At 53.8% G+C, this 20449-nt stretch overlaps 2 protein-coding genes across 4 annotated transcripts in view; one reads left to right on the top strand and one right to left on the bottom strand.

The window, feature by feature from the left end:
* The first annotated feature begins 495 nt into the window (after positions 1-495).
* On the top strand, positions 496-15284 carry GDI2 (GDP dissociation inhibitor 2). Its single transcript, XM_053943758.1, has 11 exons — positions 496-665; positions 7927-8034; positions 8593-8692; positions 9805-9939; positions 11246-11444; positions 11710-11841; positions 12183-12282; positions 12907-13078; positions 13838-13982; positions 14164-14218; positions 14292-15284. The coding sequence occupies exons 1-11, from the start codon at positions 621-623 to the stop codon at positions 14445-14447; spliced, it is 1347 nt and encodes a 448-aa protein (XP_053799733.1). The 5' UTR covers positions 496-620; the 3' UTR covers positions 14448-15284.
* Positions 15285-16212: 928 nt separating this feature from the next.
* TASOR2 (transcription activation suppressor family member 2) overlaps positions 16213-20449 on the bottom strand; it is a 28054-nt gene continuing 23817 nt past the window's right edge. For 2 of the 3 annotated variants that reach the window (XM_053942990.1, XM_053942992.1), the window contains 6 exons: positions 20040-20159; positions 19635-19788; positions 18851-18956; positions 17646-17824; positions 17224-17341; positions 16213-16928 (listed from right to left, as the gene is read on the bottom strand). In XM_053942990.1, the coding sequence (XP_053798965.1) occupies positions 16925-16928; positions 17224-17341; positions 17646-17824; positions 18851-18956; positions 19635-19788; positions 20040-20159 (681 nt within the window). In that variant the 3' untranslated portion in view covers positions 16213-16924. The remainder of the gene's footprint in view (positions 16929-17223; positions 17342-17645; positions 17825-18850; positions 18957-19634; positions 19789-20039; positions 20160-20449) is intronic. The other variant, XM_053942991.1, reaches the window with a different exon arrangement.

The raw sequence follows: 20449 nt of genomic DNA, 5'->3' as shown, positions 1-20449 counted from the left end.
ACTGAGGACCCCCCCCCAAACCTAGATCAAATAAAGAACCCCCCATAAACCGAGGGCCCCCCTCCAAGTGGAGGAAATTCCCTAAAAACTGAGGAATCCCCCAAACTGAGGATCCATTAAATTCCCAATGAAAGGGCCCCCCTAAACTGAGACCACCCCAAATAAAGGACTCTCCCAAATTAAGAATCCCCCCAAACGGGGGGCTCCCTAAACTGAAGTCCCCCCTAAACTAAATAAAGGAGCCCCCCCAAACTGAAGAACCCCATAAATTAAGGAGCACCCCCAAATTTAGGACCCCCCCCCCCCCCACCCCGCGCAGTCCGAGCCCCTAGGGGCGGCCATGGAACTGCGCATGCGCGCCGCGCCCCCACCACGGTGGCAGCGCCGCTCGCGCGCGCAGCGCTCCCGCCCCTTGAGTGACGGCCCTGCCAGCCAATGGCGTGGCGTATCGGGCTGTGATTGGCAGGCGCGCGGGCGGGGCGCAGGTGGCCCGGCCCCGCCCCTCCCGGCGCGGTCCCCTCACGGCGGCGGCTCCATTTTCTCGCGCTCCCGCGGCCCCCGCGTAGCGCCCGGTTCGCCTCAGCCCCGGCCGAGAGACCCCCGAGACACCGCGCGCCGCCATGAATGAGGAGTACGACGTGATCGTGCTGGGCACCGGCCTCACGGTGAGGAGCAGCCGCCGCCCGCTCGCGCCTCGGGCCTGCTGCGGGCGGCCGCCGCCCTGCCCCGCCCCGCCGCCCCCCCTCCGCCCCCCCTCCGCCATCCCCCGGCTTCTGCGGCTGACCCCCTTCCCCATCTCTCACCCACCTTGGCGCCACTGTCCTTTTGCCCGTCTATCACCTGATCCTCCCCCCCCCAGCCTGGGTTTGAGACCCCCCCCCTGCCTCGGGCGCTCGGGTCTTTATCCCCTCCCCCAGGGTGTGCTGTCCCCTCCCCAGTCTCTCACCTGATTATCACCCCACTCGCCCCATTCAGGTCGTTTTCTTCAGCTGTCACCTGTCCGTCATAGCCCCCTCGCCTCTCTCTGGGTTCTTCCCCCCGTCCCCATCCTCACAATTACCGGGGGTCTGGTGTATGTGACCCCCTGGGGAACCCCTGGGTGCTTTCCCCAGTCATTAATTATCACTGCACCCCCTCGGCTTCATTCCCACCCCCACCCTGGAGCCTTTCCCATTCATCTCCAGCCCAGCCTGGGACCCTCCCCCTCCGCCCCTCAGCATTACCCCGGGGGTCTGGTGTGTGAGACCCCCCCGGGGAACCCCTGGCTCATTTCCCCGTCATTCATTCTCACAGCACCCCGCAGCTCCAATCCCACCCCCACCCTGGATCCTTCTCCCCCTCCCTAACTGGACCCCCGGGTGGGGTTTTTATATGATTTTTGTATCTGTTTTACAACAGCTCCTCGTGTTTGGATATACCCCCATCCCCGATCCCCGCCGTTCCCAGGGGGCCCCAGGAAAATGCGGTTGTTTTGCAGAGGGAGGGCGTGGGGAGACTCAGACAATAAAACGCCGACGGGCATTTATTGCCTTTTATTTATTTTTTAAATTATTACCTTATTTTTTTTCCATTCACGCATCTCTTCTCCCGCCTCCACCCCCGTAGCATAAACCTAACGTGGCTGCAGGTCCGTGCAGGGTGGAGGCAGCCGTGGTTATCCCCCGCCTCTCCATCCCCATTCCCGCTCCGCCTTTGCAGCCTTCGGCTCCATCCAGCCCTGACTGCAGCAGGAGGGGGATGGGAGGCTGGCGAGCCTGTCAAATTTCCCTTATTCCCCCCGCCAAAAAAAAAAAAAGCCCTTTCCTGCGATGTCGCTGCATCCCGGTGATCCCTAAGGAAAGCTGACAGCTGATGGGGGTGCGGCGGAGGGAGGGGGATGAGCCGTGGTGGGGCTTTGTCCTATTGTGGAGGATGCAGCCCGCGCCGCAGGCAGCCTTGGGGGATAAAAACATGGCAGTGCCGCTGCCCGGGAGGTTTGCGGGAGGATTTCTCCCGGTTCCTGCATCCCTGGAGGCCGGGAGATGCCACGGGAGGGTGGATTGCAGGTTACAAATGGGAGGCATTGTTTAGAGAAGGGGGTTAGAAAATCCAATATGGTGGAGAGGTTTTCCTCCTTGTGCAACTGGCCTTTCCTGCTTTTGTTCCTTCCTGTTGGTGGGGAAAGGTGGCTGGACAAAGGGATTTCTTTGGGGTTGGCCCGGGAGGGATTTTTTCCCCCACTTCCCCTGGGGTTGGAGATGAAATTGAAATCCACTCGTGGATTTCCTCCTGTGGTTTGGGTGCTGTGATGGATGGGGCTGCTGACACAGGACCCCACCAAAGGCAGAGCTGGATTATCATCCCCCTCTTTTGGGTTTGGGAAGAAGGGTAGCAAACCTGGGATGTGGCACAAAGGAAATGTGTAAGGTGTGGGAGCGTCTGCTCTAGGGGACACCCAACTTTCCCAGTTGCTTTCATTCCTTTCAAGGCTCTTCCTTTGAGGTGGAGGAATGGCTTAGGAGGAAAAAGCTTCTTCCCTTTGAGAGGGAAAGCTGGAGTCTGTCCTAAAGCCTGTCCCAGCTCAGCAAAGCAGGGAAAGGGACTTTTGGGGAGGTGAAATATAATGAGCTTGTAGTGAAGGGGCCTCCAATAGATCCGAGCTCCATTAAAATGTTAATTTATGCTTTAGTGTGAGCGGGGTATCAAGTTGGTGAACACAGGGCTTAATCTCAAACTGACAAATGCCAGTGTAAATTTGACAAAAGGCCTCTTGTGAAATCACTTTTAAGACAAGCTCCTGCTAATGAGCAGCGGTTGAGTTAAAAGGAATAAATTACGGCCGTATTTTAAGGTGTGCTGACCAAACTCCAGAGCCTGGGAATATCCAGGAGTGCATATCTTGCTTCTGGTGTGCTGGCTTTCCCTCTGAAATACCAATTAGGGTGGACTTCGTCTTGTCTTGAGCAGCTCATGTGGAAAAGAATGGGAACCAGAGGTCCTGGAATTCCTGGTGTCGGCTCAACCATTGTGGCTGGCGAGTGGTGTCGGAGCAGAGCTGGATCAGGCTGGGCTGAAGGACTCTCCTGCACTCAGATGAGGCTTGAAGGTTGCTCCTCCAGCTTTGGTGCTAGCAGAAAAGGAGCCTGGTACCTGTGGTACCTGAGGAGAAGGAGCTGGAAACGCATCCAGTTGTTCCTTTCCTTTTCCAGAGGAGCTGTCACGGAAGTTCTAGTGATGTTTGCAGCCTCCCTTTCCTTCAAGCTGGTCCTGGATTCTGCTGCTGGAGCCCCATTAGGCTCCTGTTGTAGCTCTGAGGTTGTGTGTCTGCTGCTGATCTGGAGGGGTTTTTTTCTTTTTTCCAAAGGGAAAGTTCAGTTGTTGGTTTAAAGAGGAAGAATGAGTCGTTGGAAGCTTTGTAAAAGAGCACAAATACACCCATTGTAGTGGTCATTCTGGTTGGGTCTCTGGGGCCAGTGAGTGCACGTGTAAATTCCACAGGGATGGATCTGGAAGTGCAACATGAATATTTCAGTTGCTAATCTCTTCCTCAACAGTAACGAAGGACTAAATGCAGCTGTAGGACTGGGATTACTGGCACTCAGACTATTTCAGCTTTTCCCTTCTGTGTGCTAATCAGAGACCCCATTGCAGTGCCAGCTCATAGAGATGTGTCTTAGCCCTGTGGGGAAAAATAATCCTGAATTACTGCTGACCTTGGTGGCTCTGGCTGCATGAGAGCTGGTAGATCTTCCAGCTGCCTCATTCCTGGTGGGAATGGCTTCTCCAGGGTGCTGGAACTTTAATAGCTTTAAGGTCCTTAGGCTTTCCATGTGCATCGTGTGTGGCAGATTAGGGATCATCTTCCCGCAGACCTGCACAGACTAGTTTTTAATCTGGTGCAGTGGTCACAGACTGGAGAGCTCCTCATGGCTGTATTTTCACACCTCTCTTTTCAGCTCACCGTAATTTCCACCTCTCTGCTGTGGGAGTGGCTCGGTACTTCACCACTGGGTTATTTCAGAGAGGGATGTTGTGCCTGGTGACAGTCTCTGTTATTTACCCTCTGTGCCTCTATAAAGTTATTTTGCATGAATTTTGGGGATAATTAAACCCTCCAGTTGAGCCTCAGTAGGTGAATGCTCTGTTCCTGCTGAGGTTTCACTCTTTGCAGGCTGAACTAAGCTTCTTACCTGCCAGCTGCCTCCCCATGTTAAAGCTATTTAAATCCACCACAAAGATACAGATTCACTTTCTGTAGGAGCAGAGGAGCCAAACTCACTGGTTCAGGATATATTTATTCATACAGGCCCAAGCCTCGTGGCCTAAAGAGCCTCAGAGTGACCGTGAGGACCATGTGGGAGTACCTGCTGTAGGGGACACCCAGCTTTCCCAGTTGTTTTCATTCCTTTGAGGTGGAGGAATGGCTTGGGAGGAAAAAGCTTCTTCCCTGTTTTTTAGGGAAAGCTGGAGTCTGCCCTTTGCATCATCCCCTGGTAGCAGAGGGGATTGTTGCAGTGCAGTGAGGAGTTGTTTTGGCAGTTGTAGGATGAGCAGAGCTTTGGGTTGGGCGGTGAGAGGTGGAATTGCCTGTGTCACCTGCCCCAGGTGACCCTGCTTAGGTTGGAGCAAGGATCTCCAGAGTCCCTTCCAAGCCCAGCCACTGTGTGACTCTCTCTGGCCACGGCAAGCCCTGCCTTTCAAAGAAAGAGCCTGGTGGTGCCAGACCACCGAAGCCGAAGGGATTTTGCTCAATGCTCAGTGCCCAATCCTCCCCTCGGCGCCGTTACAGGAGCGGCGCTGGCTCGAGTTTCCATCGGGCTGTCTGAGCCTTTCTGAACTGCCGCCCTACTTGGAGAAAATCCACGGAAACCTCCTTGCTTCCCTCCATTCCTCAAGGCCTCTGCATGCACAGGGTCTGGTCATGACCAGCTCCTGCCCTCCAGGGAGGAGCTGATGCTCTTAAGCAAGCGTGGAAGCACCAATACCTCCAAGTTACTCCGTATTTTTATTTCCATGGACTCACAGTGGATGTGCTGTCCCCACATTCCCAGTGCTGGTTTTCCCTGGTTCCCTGGCCATTTGCAGCAGACGACATCGATGGCACTCGGATCGTTCATTCAGCAGCACAATGAGCTCCTGGGAGCTCGTAACCTGAACTGGCTGAGGCAGTGCATTGTAGTAGCAGCGTGACTGCAATTTGCATGGATTCTGTTGGACCTGGATACCCGGAGCTCTCCCTGCTCCATCCTGCTGCTGCTGTCAGCAGCTGCTCCCTGTTCCTGTTTGGTGGTGGCGACGTTTTATAAAGCGGCACAAAATGCACAGATTTGAACTGTGGCACTTCCCCTTTTTTATTTGCACTCTAAACTCTCCCCAGCCCTCCCCTTATCAGCACAGGCTGTTTGTTTTCCTCGCTCCCTGACCCAAATGACAGCGTCACACATCAAGCGGTTCCCGGTCCCGCGGCCAGCGTGGCATCCAAAGGAATTGCTGAGCTGGGAGGATAAATCCATTGTGCAGCCCGGGTGCTTCATGGCCATCATGGCTGCAGAGGGAAGTGGCCTGAAAGGGCTGTGCAGGATTTCAGTGTGTTCAGTGAGCCTTGGGTTAAGCAGCAGTGTAATAGCTCCAGTCCCCACAGCGGTGTTTAATGGGTATGAAAGAAGAGTGGAGAGTTACTTAAGGCCTCTTGTATCTTCTGCTGGTGCCCAGATTCACTCCAAGGGATGCACACCCTCTTCTGAGAAGACAGAAAAAGGAATGCTTTGAGGTTAAGTGGGTGACTGAAATCAGCTGACATCCAGACCAGTGGATGTGGCTTGTGCAGTAAGCAGTAAGCTTTTACTTACCCTCCTTTTGGTACTTATTTAGTCTTGAAATCCCGGTTGGCTTCCTTGTGGCTCAGCTCCAGCATGGACACTTGCAGTCCTGTGCCACCATCTGGCAGAGCTGGTGAGCCACGGTTCTGGGAGATGTTCCAGGGGGGATAAATCACGGGGTAGAGCAAGGAGTCCAACCACAGAGCTCTGTGAATGTAACTGGTTGGTGACGAGGCCCTTGGTGTGACAGTCCTGCCTTGGGTGTGGTTAATCATTAACGCTGTAGCCACTTTCACTCCTGGGGTTACTCTTCGTCGTAGACCTTGAGTAGTGGCTTCACACCGGCTTTGGTGCAGCTGCATCTGCTGGGAGGATCTCTGCTTGCTCCAGCCTGTGGGGGAACAAGGAGGGACCTTGTAGGATCCTTGGAAGGACAGTACAGTGGAAGGAGCAGCTGATGGATCGTGGAGAGCTTTTGTGGGAAGCACTGTGGCTCACTATTCACAGTCCACGTGGTGATCATGAAGCCTTGTGGGCACCATGCTGGAAATCTTCCATGACTTCAGGGATTCAACTCAGAGCGTCCTTGCTGTGCGTGAGGCAGCTCCAGCTTTGCTCCTCAGGTCCTTGGCTGGGTTTTGGTGACATCCTGGTGGGTGACAGACTGGCCAGCAGTGCCCTGCTATCCCAAAGGAGAAGGTTTTTCCATTGCCACCTGGAAGCACCAGCACAGCAGATCCTCAGCCAGTGATCCCTGCCAACCATCCCTGCACCTACAGATGTCTGACCTTAGAACAAAACAACCCCTGAGAGCGGCCGTGGCTGGCAAGTTGATTTTACGGCTTCCTTTACACCGAGGATTGACTGGAGTCAGGATTTACACAAACAATCCACAGTGGGAAGCTCCTGGTGTTCGTGGTTTTCCTGCCTGATACCTGCATTGGTCAGTCTGGAGTTGGAAATGAACCTCCTGCACTCCACACGTGGGGGAAGTGACACAGGAGGAGAGTCCTGACTGAGGTGCTTGTGGAGTAAACAGGAAGGATCTCCTGGAGACAGATCTCTGCAGGAGGGCCAGCCTGCCTGCAGGAATCCTGTCAGATGTGCAGTGGTTGCATCTCTCCAGCAGCTGGATGGGGGTTTACAAACTGAGTGAAAGGTTTGGGTGGAGAGGACCTTAAAAGCCATCCTGCCACGGCTGGGACACCTTCCACTGGACCAGGTTGCTTCAAGCCCCCTCCAAAAGCCTCACCCATCACGTGAGATGTGGCCAGGACCTACCAGTGAGATCATGGTGGTGAATGGGAGCTCAGCTGCAGCCAGAATTCTGCTGCTGGAGGGAGCTGAGGCACAGCAAGATCAGTAAAACCTCCAAGATAAGCTGTCCTAAGCACACAAACATTGAAGTTTTTGTTAAGCTCTTTGGCTGGGGAATGCCAGAGCTGGTGCAAAGTTGTGTTTTAATGGGGATTTAGTTGTGCAAGGCCTGAGCTGGTTCTGCAGCCTGTGTGTGCTCTGTGGTGAGGCTCAGCCTCTTGCTGCTGCAGTCAGACACAGCAGCTGATCTGCTGCTCCAGGGAGCCTCAGTGGGCATAGAGCAAGGAAAGCAAAGCTGAGCTGATAAAGCACCCCAGATGCCTTCATTTTTTCTTTATGCTGCTCTCTGAGAGAAGCTGCTGATTATTCTGAGTGTCCCAGTGTGGCAAATATTAATAATTGAGGTTCTGAGGAGACTGGTTGAAGTTCAGGTAAGACTTCATGCTCCTGCTGCCTCTCTGTGGACATCCTTAAACGGATAGCTGGTGCCTTAGAGGACACATTTTCCTTTGGCTCAAATGCGTGGAATTCCCAAAAATTTCCTCTGGGAAGCCCTGCTAGATGGTGGTTGTGTAGGGATCACAACCTACACACAATCTCTAATCCCTTGCTTGGCTTGCCCAGAGCAGACAATAAATTTATTAAGAGGTTAATCTGCCTCCAAGAGGCGCCTGAATTCTGGAATGAGGCAACTGCTGTGCTTGTTTGCATAGGGCAGCAGTGGAGCTGTCTGAACATGCTCTTAGGAAAAATGGGAAGGAGGAGGCTCCAGTGCAGCTGACCTGTCCCTTGCATCCTTTCCTTCCTGCAGGAATGCATCCTCTCCGGGATTATGTCAGTGAATGGAAAGAAAGTCCTTCACATGGATCGGAACTCTTACTATGGAGGGGAAAGTGCTTCCATTACACCCCTGGAAGATGTAAGTGTGGAGACACCCAGCCTTGTGTCCTTCCTGGACACAGAAAGGGGATTTATTCCCAGTTACCCTTGGGGTGGCTTCAAATAATGACTGTAAGGGTTTCCTTTGAGTCAGGAAGTTTTATGGGACTTCCTCAGCAGGTAACAGTGTGGGGTGTTTGGAGTTGGTGGGTTGTGCTTGTTTCCTGTAATTCCCAGCTGGAATCCGAGCAAATCCCAGCACGGAGCGTTCCAGAGCTGTTACAGCTGGGTGTTAAAATTCTTCAGCTAAATTGTAAATTGGACTAAGAAATGTCATGCTAAACAGTTCATCAGGTTCATAAATTCCCAAAGCCTGGATGAGCAGAATTACACTGCCTGCTTCTTACTGTAACAATTCACTGGATGCATTTGTGTGTTCCAAACTCAAATTGGAGCTAAAACTGCAGCCAGAAGCTGGCTCTGAAGAGCTTGTGTTCAGCCTGGAGCTGTGGGGGTGGAAAGTGTGTCCATGTGTGGGAGAAATGACACCCAGACAGATTTCCTGGGCTATAATAAGTTCTGTATTCTCTCTCCAAAGCTCTACAAAAGGTTTAATCTCCCGGGAACTCCACCAGAATCTATGGGGCGGGGAAGAGACTGGAACGTGGACCTCATTCCAAAATTCCTTATGGCTAATGGTGAGTGATCCTGAGCTCCCAGATATTCCTTGGGCTGGTGCTGGGTGCTGGAATAGGACAGGCACTGTCATTCCCTATAATCCTTATTCTTGAATCTGTGTGCTCCAGTACTGGACTGGTCTAGAGCAAACCCCCATCAGTGAAGTGGTTTCCAGTGCAGGGCCAGTTCCCTTTGCCTAAAACCAGCCCCTGGCTGCTGGAATCTCATCCTGGAGCACCAGGGGATGGATTTGATGGATGATGGATGGATGGATGGATGGATGGATGGATGGATGGATGGATGGATGGATGGATGGATGGATGATGGATTGGATGGATGGATGATGGATGGATGGATGGATGGATGGATGGATGGATGGATGGATGGATGGATGGATGATGGATGGATGGATGGATGATGGATGGATGGATGGATGGATGGATGGATGGATGGATGGATTGGATGGATGGATGGATGGATGGATGGATGGATGGATGGATGGATGGATGGATGATGGATGGATGATGGATTGGATGGATGGATGATGGATGGATGGATGGATGGATGGATGATGGATGGATGGATGGATGGATGGATGGATGATGGATGGATTGGATGGATGGATGGATGATGGATGATGGATGGATGATGGATGAATGGATGATGGATCATGGATGGATGATGGATGAATGGATGATGGATGGATGGATGGATGGATGATGGATGGATGGATGGATGGATGGATGATGGATGGATGATGGATGGATGATGGATGGATGATGGATGGATTGGATGGATGGATGAGGGATGGATGGATGGATGGATGGATGATGGATGGGTGGATGGATGGATGGATGGATGGATGATGGATGGATGGATGGATGGATGATGGATTGGATGGATGGATGGATGGATGGATGATGGATGGATGGATTGGATGAGGGATGGATGGATGGATGGAGCAGTGCCTGGCTCAGGGCTGCTGCAGTGGAAGAACGGATAGATCCCAGCCAAGGCTTGGATGCTTTAGTCCCAGCTTATCTTCAGCCTGCTGTGGGAATTGAGCATGGGGAAGGGTTTGTTGCCTTGGGAGCTGCTGTGTCCGTGTTTGACTGTGCCAAACCCCTTGCAGGTCAGTTGGTAAAGATGCTGCTCTACACAGAAGTCACTCGTTACTTGGACTTCAAGGTGATCGAGGGCAGCTTCGTCTACAAGGGAGGAAAGATCTACAAAGTTCCTTCCACTGAGGCAGAAGCTTTGGCCTCCAGTGAGTAGCTGCACCTTATTTGTTCCCTCTGAATCCCCTGAACAGAGGAAAACCCATCCCTTGGGATATTCTTAATGCTCCTCATGTGTTAAGGAGCATCCTCAGGGTTCTCCTGCACCTCTTTGACTTCAAACACCCCTTGCAGTGTGAGCCTTGGGTTTGCTGAGCCCTGTTTTCTTGGAGCTTCCAAGCTGCCTGTTCAGTGAGATTCTGCTGAGAACCTGGCAGTGTTTTCCTTCCTCAAGAGGTTCCATCTGGGGCTCGTGCTCCCAGCTCTGCCATAAATATTTGATGTCATGCCCTTGTTGGAATTGTGCATGTGAAAAACATTGCAGGCAAATTGGAATGACTAATTCCAACGTGTGGCACCTCAAACCTTAATTGTTGCCTACTTAAATTTCACTCCTCAAATAAAGCTAATAGTGTGGTGAAATCCATTCAGATCTAGAGGGCATTCCATGAGCTCCAGACGTGGGATGTGTTCAGCAGCACCTCTGAAAAATCTTCTGATAAAGTGACTCCTGCAGTTAAGGCCCCAGATCTGTAGGTCTGAGCCTTCCTCATGGCAGATATTCCTGTGTGCTGAAGGAATCTGGAATTCCTTCACTTTGCCCATGTCTCATGTGTGGTCTCCAAGACACTCATCCTGGCAGGAGTGGAGGTGCTGCCTCTGCCCTCACGTTTCCAGTCTTGCATCTGCAATTTGTGGAGAATTCAAGTGCAGAAATGGTGCCTTGTCCAGCCTCATGTTTGGGGTTTGAGGGACAGGACAAAGGGGAATGGCCTTAGGCTGAAGGAAGGCAGGGTTAGACAGGATCTTGGGAAGGAATTCCTGGCTGGGCTGGAATTCCTAGAGCAGCTGGGGCTGCCCCTGGATCCCTGGCATTGCCCAAGGCCAGGTTGAACAGGGTTTGGAGCAGCCTGGGACAGTGGGAGGTATCCCAGGGAAGTGGAACTAAGGCCCTTGAAGGTCCTTTCCCAGCCAAACCATTCCTTGTTTGAACACTCAGAGGTTCTGACCCACTGCTGATAATGGAAAAACCACACAAGTCTGAGGATCTGAGTTCTGCCAAAACCCTGGTTCTGCTGAATTCTCACAAACCCCTGGTTCTGAATTCTCACAAACCCCTGGTTCTGAATTCTCACAAACCCCTGGTTCTGAATTCTCACAAACCCCTGATTCTGAATTCTCACAAACCCCTGGTTCTGAATTCTCACAAACCCCTGGTTCTGAATTCTCACAAACCCCTGGTTCTGAATTCTCACAAACCCCTGGTTCTGAATTCTCACAAACCCCTGGTTTCAGGTTTAATGGGCTTGTTTGAGAAGCGCCGGTTCAGGAAATTCCTGGTGTACGTGGCCAACTTTGACGAGAACGACCCGCGGACCTTCGAGGGCGTGGATCCCAAGAAAACCACCATGAGGGATGTGTACAAGAAGTTTGACCTGGGCCAAGATGTCATTGACTTCACAGGCCATGCCCTCGCTCTCTACAGGACTGATGAGTAAGTGGGGGTGGTCAGTTGCTCCCTCAAATCCCAGGATTTGGGGTTATGATGGGATTGATTGGTTATTTTAAACTTGGAGGGTTCCTGAGTAAAACTTGTGCCACTGAGTGCTCCTTAAAGGGAACTCTCAGGGAAGCACTGCCAGGAGCAGCTGCAGGGTGGGAAGGAAATGTCATGGGAAGTCAGTGGTTTGCTTTCCAGAATATTCTGCTGGAAGTGCTGGTTTGGGAAACATCCCAAATGGTGTAACTGTCCTTCCCAGCTATCTAGATCAACCCTGCCAAGAAACAATCAACAGGATTAAGCTGTACAGCGAGTCGCTGGCTCGATACGGGAAGAGCCCCTACCTGTACCCCCTCTATGGCCTTGGAGAGCTGCCCCAGGGATTTGCAAGGTGAGCACCTGGCTTTCACTCTGCCCTTCCTCCAGTGGGGTGTGGAGTCACTGCTTGAGCTTCCAGAATGTGATGCTGCATAAAATACTGTGGTCCTTAATGGTTCTTTCACTTAATTAAGAGGTGGTTCCTCCACCTGAGATTCTTTCCTTGTGGGCTCGTTCACCTCTGGATTTGCTGAGAGATGCTGTTGGCAGAGTATTTATCCCTTGTGTTTAAGCAGAGGATTTTGAGGAGGTTTAGGTCTGAGGAGGGGTTTATGCAAGAGGAGCAGACCCTAGGGGCTGGAAGGGCTGTTCAAGTCCAGCCCTGGAGGTGCTGAAGGGATTTTCCTGTTGCAGGCTCAGTGCAATCTACGGAGGCACCTACATGCTCAACAAGCCCATCGAGGAGATCGTCATAGAGAACGGCAAAGTGGTCGGGGTCAAGTCCGAGGGGGAGGTACGGACCCTTCCCACCTTCCCTGCTCCCCGCCCCACATCTGCCCCTCAGAACTCACATCTTTTGGGTATGATCACAACAAACACAGAGAAAACCCTTCCTTAAGCCCAAGGGCCAAACGTGCTGGGCTGGGGCTGTTGTCCCTGTGCCAGCTTGCTGAGGGCAGTGTCCTGATGGCCAGAGTCCTCAGCGTCCCTGCTCCAGGAGTTGGGATGAATTCTCCATGGCCTGGCAGTGAATAATTCAGGAAGGGGCTGTTCCTTGTGTCCAGCTCAGAACCAGCTCTGCCCTTGGCACTCTCAGCTGCTCTCTGACAGCTGGCACGTGGCTTTCCTGCAGCTTCTCCTCCACCTGGCTGGATAGAACTGGGAATGCTGCCAGCCTGGGAGCTCTCAGTGCGCTCCTGACTGGAGCGGGCACTGATGGGACAGTTTAGCACTTGCTGGTGGGATAACGTGTCCCTTGGGGTGGGAATGACGTGTCCTGGCCGGGAGCAGAGGTGACAATCCATGCTAGAGACCAAAGTGTGTGCAGCCTGGAGGCTTCAGATTGATAAATTGTAAATCGTTTCTGGAAAAACCATTTTTGACGTGACCTGGGTGATGTTTCCACGCTGGTGCTCAGGTGGCTCGCTGCAAACAGCTCATCTGCGACCCCAGCTACGTGTCGGACCGCGTGACGAAGGTGGGCCAGGTGATCCGGGTCATCTGCATCCTGAGCCACCCCATCAAGAACACAAACGATGCCAACTCGTGCCAGATCATCATTCCACAGAACCAGGTCAACCGGAAATCAGGTGCGTGCAGGGCAGTCTCAGCACCTGGGTGAGGCAGGGCGGCGTTCCCGGCCTGTCTGCGCATGAGGCGAGGATCACACAGGGCCATGGACGCCTCGTGCCCTGCTCCAGGGGCTTTTAGGGCCCAGCAAGGCTGAGCTGCAGTTCAGAGCAGTTAGGGAGGAGCCTGTGGTCGGAAAACCTCGTGAGGAACCTGGGTCAGGAACCTGCGTCAGGAAATGCCCCAGACTGGGAGAGGTGGGTGAGAGGCTGCCTCAGCCTGGAACAGAGCACTGCGAATCCCACCAGATTTTGGGAGCCATCAAGGGAAACTGAATTTTGGGGATCTCCCATGTCCAGGCTGCTCAGCTAGGAGATGAGAGCACGTAGGGAAAGGGACTCACTGCAGGTTCTCTAAACAATCCAGGGGGTGCCAAATGTCAGGGCAGTGTTTTGGGATGAGGCTGGAGGAGGTTTTGGGATGAGGCTGAGGAGGTTTTTGGGATGAGGCCGCAGAAGGTTTTGGGATGAGGCTGAGGAGGTTTTTGGGATGAGGCTGGAGGAGGTTTCTGGGATGAGGCTGAGGAGGTTTTTGGGATGAGTCCAGAGAAGGTTTTGGGATGAGCCTGAGGAGGTTTTGGGATGAGGCTGAGGAGGTTTTTGGGATGAGTCCAGAGAAGGTTTTGGGATGAGCCTGAGGAGGTTTTGGGATGAGGCTGAGGAGGTTTTTGGGATGAGGCTGAGGAGGTTTTGGGCTGCAGCTGTGCCCTGTCCCCCCAGATATCTACGTGTGCATGATCTCCTCTGCTCACAACGTGGCGGCGCAGGGCAAGTACATCGCCATCGCCAGCACCACCGTGGAGACCGCGGACCCGGAGAAGGAGATCAAGCCAGCCTTGGACCTCTTGGAGCCCATTGAGCAGAAGTGAGTCCTCAGCCAGCCCCCCAGACATGTCCCATGTCTGCTGGGACATCCGGAGGCTGCCAAGAGCTGTTCAGGCTCAGTTTGCTCAGCGCCTTGAGCGCTGCCCTTGCATCGAAGCGTTCCTGCTCCGAAACCATCCTTTTTCCAAACCCAAACCAAGGCTTTTTCTCCCTTTCCCCAGGTTTGTGAGCATCAGTGACCTGTTTGCACCGACCGACCCCGGAACCGAGAGCCAGGTGAGTGAGGGCTGAGCCGGGCTGGGAGGGGACAAGCTCCAGCTCGGGGCTCCAACGCTGCTTCTGCTTCCAGATCTTCATCTCGCGCACCTACGACGCCACCACCCACTTCGAGACGACGTGCGACGACATCAAAGATATTTATAAGAGGATGATGGGATCAGAGTTCGACTTCGAGGAGATGAAACGCAAGAAGAACGACATCTACGGGGAGGAGGAGCAGCAGTAATGAGAGTCTCTAATTAGGAGAAGTTTAAATCGGCTAATATGAATATATAAGGAACTTAATGAACACTGTACGAAATTCAATATTGTAAGGCCTGCTTTTGTAATCCCATCTCTGAGAGATTGAAGAGTACTGCACTGGTAATGTTCCCTTTTTGGATATCATGTGTTAATTATTTCATTCTAGTAGGGCTGCTGTCCAGAATCTGGCAAATTCCTGACTGGTATTCCTGACTAACCTCGTAAGCGAAAGGCAGACTGAACTTATTATTATTTTTGCAGACGTAGACGTGGGTGCAGATTTGAAATAACTCATTGACAGCTGTGTCTTACCTTGTCTTTTTAATCATTTGTAAAACATCCTTCACAATCCTGTGCTTCTGGTGAGCTCGTAGATGTGACGCTGATGTCACTCAAACCTGATATCAAGGAAAATAGAAACTGAGCACTCCATAATTGTGGACAGCATCCCTAAAAGTCTCTCCCATCAATCTTAACTCTGTGGCAAAGTTGTATCATGGACAAAGCCCACACCTATTGTAGCAGCAAATGTTGGCTTCGTTCTGGGCACAGAACTTAACCTCCACTTAAGCTTCTAAACCCGTTTACATCGGTTGGGACACAGCTGTGCCTCAGGCTCCTTTGTGTTTTAATCTTAATAAAATTGAGAGAACAAATTACAGAGCAGGCAAGATGTGGAAGTATTTTCTGTCCCCTGGTGGCTTCTCGGATGGACCAAACGGCGCTGCGGTATCGGCATGACAGAGCCTGTGCTTCTCGTGTCTCCTGAAGGCTCCAAATGATTTCTGTACTGCGAAGTAAAGCCAAATTCTGGAAACCAGTCCTGGCCTCTGGTCTGATTCACTTCAGTCCCGGGAGCAGCGGCTCCAGGCTGAGATCCTGCAGCATCTCTGTGTGCCAAGGGTGAGACAGGAGCGTTTCCTGCAGGAAGGAGTTTCCTGCTGGAAAACATTTCCTGGTTCCGTGGTGCTTCCCAGGCTGTGCTGCTCTGGCTTGCGTTTGTGGCTCTGGCACAGTCCCTGCTCCCTGCAGCCACCCCAGTGCCACAGCTGGAATTGCCAGCAGCAATAAATAATTCCTGTTCGGGCTGCTCTCCATCCTCAACACGAGCTGTTCAGTCCGGAGCGATCCTTCCCCACTCCCTGGCTGGCACAGCCATGCCAAGTGCCGGGAGAACTGAGGGAAAGCCTTGGAGCAGCTCTCCAGGGTGGCTCAGTGGCACGGCCTTCCCACACAGGAACTGGGCTTTGATCCTATCGCGGTCCCAAAGCTGAGCTGAGCCCGCCTGGGGCTTCCCCTCTCCCTCCTCCCAGCTGGGGCTTTTGGCACTTCCTCCTCCCCAGGTGCCACTTCCAGGAGCAATTCTTGAGGTGCCACTTGCAGGAGCAATCCTGAGGTGCTGCTTCCAGGAACCCTTCCCACCCTCAGCTGCTGGGAGTGGGGCTGGGGAAGCTCCCTCAGCGCCGTGCCTACAAGCCAGGCCAGAGCCAGTGCAGGTGGAAAATAAATCCTTAAATGATCCCATTATCCCTACCTGCTGCAACCTGGTTATTCCTCTGGTTATTCCACCCTTCCTGCAGGGAAGCACGATGGGATCCATCATCCAGGAGCCCACCACGGTCTTGCTCACTCCTTGCTGCTTCCCAACCTCTGTCCCAGCTGGAAAATCCCCTGCCCTCCCTTTCCCTGTTGGAAAAGGCTGGGTGCTGAGCAGGACCCCCTCTCCAGAAAGCAGAGCTGTGTGAAACTTCGTTATTTTGGAGGTTTTATTAATCAAACTCTTTACAAATTCATCATGTACACAACGGCCTCGCAGTCTTGGATTTAAAAACGAACTAAAAGGACGCCCCTGCCCCGCGGAGCCGGGTCGGGAACGGGGCCCCCATAAATAAGAGCTTATTTTGTTCCTGCGTCCCGGCTTCCTGCTATCAGCAAGGGTTCCCCGTGCTGGGATTCCACGAGTCCCAGCAGGGAACCGGCAGCAGGAGGCAACGGGGGTGAGATGAAATGTAGTGTGGGCCTGAAGAGCAACGACCGCGTGGAAAAGGGATTTGTTCTCATTCCTAATCTTCAAGTAGACTTTGGGACAAACTCATTTGCTTGCTCCAAGGGCAGCTGCACGAAAGACTTGAAACCACTCCAATAATTTAGTTGTACCGTTAAAAGGAATTTTCCTATGCAAGACTGGATGGCAGGGAATGAATCCCCCCGAGGATTTGCATTCCCCACCTTTAAATAAGATTTATGTACAGAGCTAAAACCGACTTCCCCCACCCCCAGCAGCAGCTGGGATAATTGGGATCCACTGGGATAACTGGGATCCAATTATAATTGGATAATTATAATTGGGATGGATGGTGGGGATCCACTGGGACTGACTGGGATGGATGGAGGGGATGTCCCCCACAGGACCGGGGTGCCCAGACTGGGGAGGAGCAGTGTCCTCGTGGCTTCGCTCTGTCACCTGCAACACAGAGACGTGGCCCAGGTCAGTGCCCGGCTCCTCTGGGCAGTGCCAGCCTCCTGCAGAGCCTCCCCAGGGCCAGGCCTGGAGTTTTTCCCGTTTTCCAGCAGTGCCAAGCGTGGCTCTCCTGGATCCAGCTGCAGGAGTTGGCTCTGAGTGCTGGCAGATCCCAGATCCAGCACTTCGGGATGGTCCCTGCTCTGCTGTAGGGTCCCAGCTCCCTGCTGGCCATCCTAGAGACAGCCCTGAGCTGTTCCCAGCTTTTTGGGATCAATCCCAAGCTTTCCCCTCTTACCAGTAGCTTCTTCTAAAGGGAGCAGCCACTTTCTGCACCGTGCTGAGGAAGGTGTTGATGTCAGCCACAAGAATTCCTTTGCTTTCCAGGATCTCCCTGCTGCTGCTGCTGGGATTTTCTGCAAGGGGAGGAGCAGCAGCTCCGTTAATTCCAGCAAACCACGTTGTTCCTAAACCTGTGGGAAATATCCCTAAATCCCACCGTGGTTGCTCTGGTGCTTTGCCAACAGCCTCAGCCACCCACAGGCGCCAAAAACCGCTGGAATTCATCAACCTCCAAAAATCCCAAATTCCTTTCCACCACTCACACTTGAGCCGCACGCTCGAAGAAGCGATTCCCGCAGGAAAACAGGGATTTTCTATCCCTCCTCCATCCCTTTTCCAGGGCAATTTCAGAGCTGCAGGGCTCTGGGATCCCTTTACCTGTGAGGTACACGGCGAACCTGGCGCGGACGTGCTGCACCTGCAGCTCCAGCAGGCACTGGGCGCGCCGGCTCTCGGGAGCGGAGTCGCAGCCGTGGAAGGGCAGCGGCTCCAGCAGCTCTGCCCCCTGGCACCACCTCAGCAGCAGCTGCTTCTTCTGGGCACTGGCATCGTCCCTGCTGAGAGAGGGGCACGGGCAGGGCTCAGTCCCTCTCCATCCCTCCCCAGGGAGGATGGGATCTGCCCTTCCAGGCGCTTCTTCCAGCCCCACGGGTGGTTTTTGGATCCCAAGTGACAAATTCCCCCCTGCTCCCGGATTGCCTGTGCTGGTTTTGCCCCGGGTTGGTTCATTTTCATCTCAGGGGCTGCTTTTGGGGTTTGTGCTGGGAGCTGTGGGTAGGTCAGGGATGTTTTGGTGTTGCTGGAGCAGGGTTTGGGAAAGCCAAGGCTGCTCCTCGCTCACCCCACAGGGCCTGGGGGGCACAAGGCCAGGACAGGGGACTGCCACTGTCCCAAGGGATGTTCCAGACCCTGCAATCATGCTCAGGATATAAAGCTGGGAGGAGAAGAAGGAACAGGGGGTGTTGGGAGAGGTGGTGATGATGGAGCCCGGCTCTCCTGGGGATGGCCTGTGCTGGGAAATGGGGATTAATTCTTGGTTTTCCCAGCTTTTCCTTTCCCTGTTAAACTTTTTTATCCCAACCCAGGACTTTTCTCACTTCACCCATGCCAGGGAGAGCCATGGATGAGGCCACGCCAGAGCAGCTCCATCTTCAACCATTCCTGGTGGGAATTGGAGTGGCAATTCCTTCTCTGCACCCCCAAATCCCAGATGTGATGGGGAGGAAAAGGACCAGAGGGGGCAGAACCCCAGGAAGGTGCCCTGAGCTCCAGGGTGTCTGTCAGGAGCTGGGATGAGCTGGTGGGAAGGGAGGGAAGTTTGCTTTGGGAGTTTTGGGAATGTGCAGCTCCTCAAGGGAAATCTGTGCCTCTCCAGGAGCCCGCAACACTCCCTGAGGGCGTCTCTGCCAAGGAGCCAGGGAAGAGCCTTATGGAAGCCCAGCAGGGAGCAAGGAGAGCTGCCAGAGCTCTGCCTCATCCAGGACCACATCCAGGACAACGTTCCAGGCCATCTGATGCTCTCCAGGTCCCAAGTCCTGCTGCTCCATCCCAAAAATCCCCGATTTCCCAGGCAGAGCCCTTACCTGAGGTCTCCTCTGAGCTTCTTGCTCTCCCTGTGGTGCAGGAGCCACTTCCACCTCCCGCTCCTGTTCAGCTTCTCCAGCACCTTCACCACCTCCTTCAGCTGGCCTGAGGGGACACCAGAGCTCAGGGTGGGTGGGAAGGGGACCTGGGGGTCTCTGGGCCCAGCCCTGCTCCAAGCGGGGCCACCTGAGGGTGCTCAGGGCTTTGTCCAGGGGAGCTTTGAGTCTCTGCAAGGATGGAGACTCAAACTGCACAGGATGGGGAACCGGGATCACGTCCTGGGGTGAATTTTCCCGATATCCGAAAGGACGGGTGCAGCTTTCCCTGTCACCTCACTGAGCATCTCCCAGGAGAGGTGGCTCTGTTTTCTCTGCCACTTCCCACTGAGGAGCTGAAGGCAGCAGCAAGTTCTCCTCCTTTTTCCACTGGATAGTGGGAAGGAATTCCTGGCTGGGAGGGTGGGGAGGGGCTGGGATGGAATTCCAGCTGGGGCTGCCCCTGGATCCCTGAAATGTCCAAGGCCAGGCTGGAGCAGCCTGGGACAGCAGGAGGTGTCCCTGCCCATGGAATTGGATAATCTTTAAGATCTCTTCCAACCTAAACCATTCCATGAGCCTCGAGGCCAAACCAACATCCTGGGACAACCCTGCCCTGCCCTGCGATGTTCTGGGGACCCCCGAGCTGGGCACTCCATCCCGATGGGATCCAAATGTCAGAGAGAGGGCAAGAATTCCCCCCTGGAAACAGAGCCAAGGGGAAGGTTTGGGAATGTGTGAGACTCACCCAAGGTCACCCTTTCCAGCAGCTCCTCGTCGGACACCACGAACCCTCCAGCCTGGAAGAGCTCCTGGAACGTGTCGCCTGTCACCTCCTCGGGATCGTCCACGCCGGCGAACACCACGCTGGGACAGCGCTTCAGCTCCAGCAGGCACGGCACCTGCTCCAGGAACAGGGCTTTGGGAACAGCCCCCAGATCCAGCGAGCCCAGCCCAGCCCTGCAGCATCCCAACGTTCCCAACCCAGCGCTGGATACAGGGATGAAACATTCCCCGGGATTGCTGAGTCAGGGTGAGGCTGGACAAGGGAAGCCCAACCTCACTGCTTTGACCCGGGCTGCTCCAGCTTTTCTAATGGATCCTGGGATTAAAGACCAGTGCAGAGAGGAGGAGAAGAGGGGTTCAGGCTCACAGTGTGGATGTGGGAGGCGATGTCCTCGTTCCTGACGATGACCAGCAGCCGCTCGCTGTCCCGGTGCCCGCAGAAGTTCAGGGGCTCTGTCCTCACAAACCCCTGTGCCTTCAGCAGGGCCTGGAACACAAACAGGGGAGGCCTGGATGGGGAATGTTTCCCTGGGAACACGGGGAGAGGAAGGGGAATGAGCTGCCCAGGGCAATGGGGAGTCCCCAGCCCTGCAGGGATGTAAAAGGCACGTGGATGTGGCCCTTGGGGACATGGTGGCCTTGGCAGTGCTGGGAATGGTTGGACTTCAAACTAAACCAGAGTAGATTTAGGTGGGATTATTGGGAAGGAATTCCTGGCTGGGCTGGAATTGCCAGAGCAGCTGGGGCTGCCCCTGCATCCCTGGAATGTCCTAGGCC

Source organism: Vidua chalybeata, chromosome 5 (genome assembly GCF_026979565.1).
Source record: "Vidua chalybeata isolate OUT-0048 chromosome 5, bVidCha1 merged haplotype, whole genome shotgun sequence".
NCBI classification, from domain to species: Eukaryota; Metazoa; Chordata; class Aves; order Passeriformes; family Viduidae; genus Vidua; species Vidua chalybeata.
The sequence above is the reverse complement of the archived record's forward strand: the minus strand, read 5'-3'. Positions and strand labels throughout refer to the sequence as shown.

Excerpts from the sequence above, each read along its gene's own strand:
- GDI2 (XM_053943758.1), top strand. The coding sequence starts at position 621 with ATGAATGAGGAGTACGACGTGATCGTGCTGGGCACCGGCCTCACG. Across the intron at positions 8,035-8,592 it reads CCATTACACCCCTGGAAGAT|CTCTACAAAAGGTTTAATCT; the intron begins GTAAGTGTGGAG and ends CTCTCTCCAAAG. Across the intron at positions 11,445-11,709 it reads GCTCTCTACAGGACTGATGA|CTATCTAGATCAACCCTGCC; the intron begins GTAAGTGGGGGT and ends TGTCCTTCCCAG.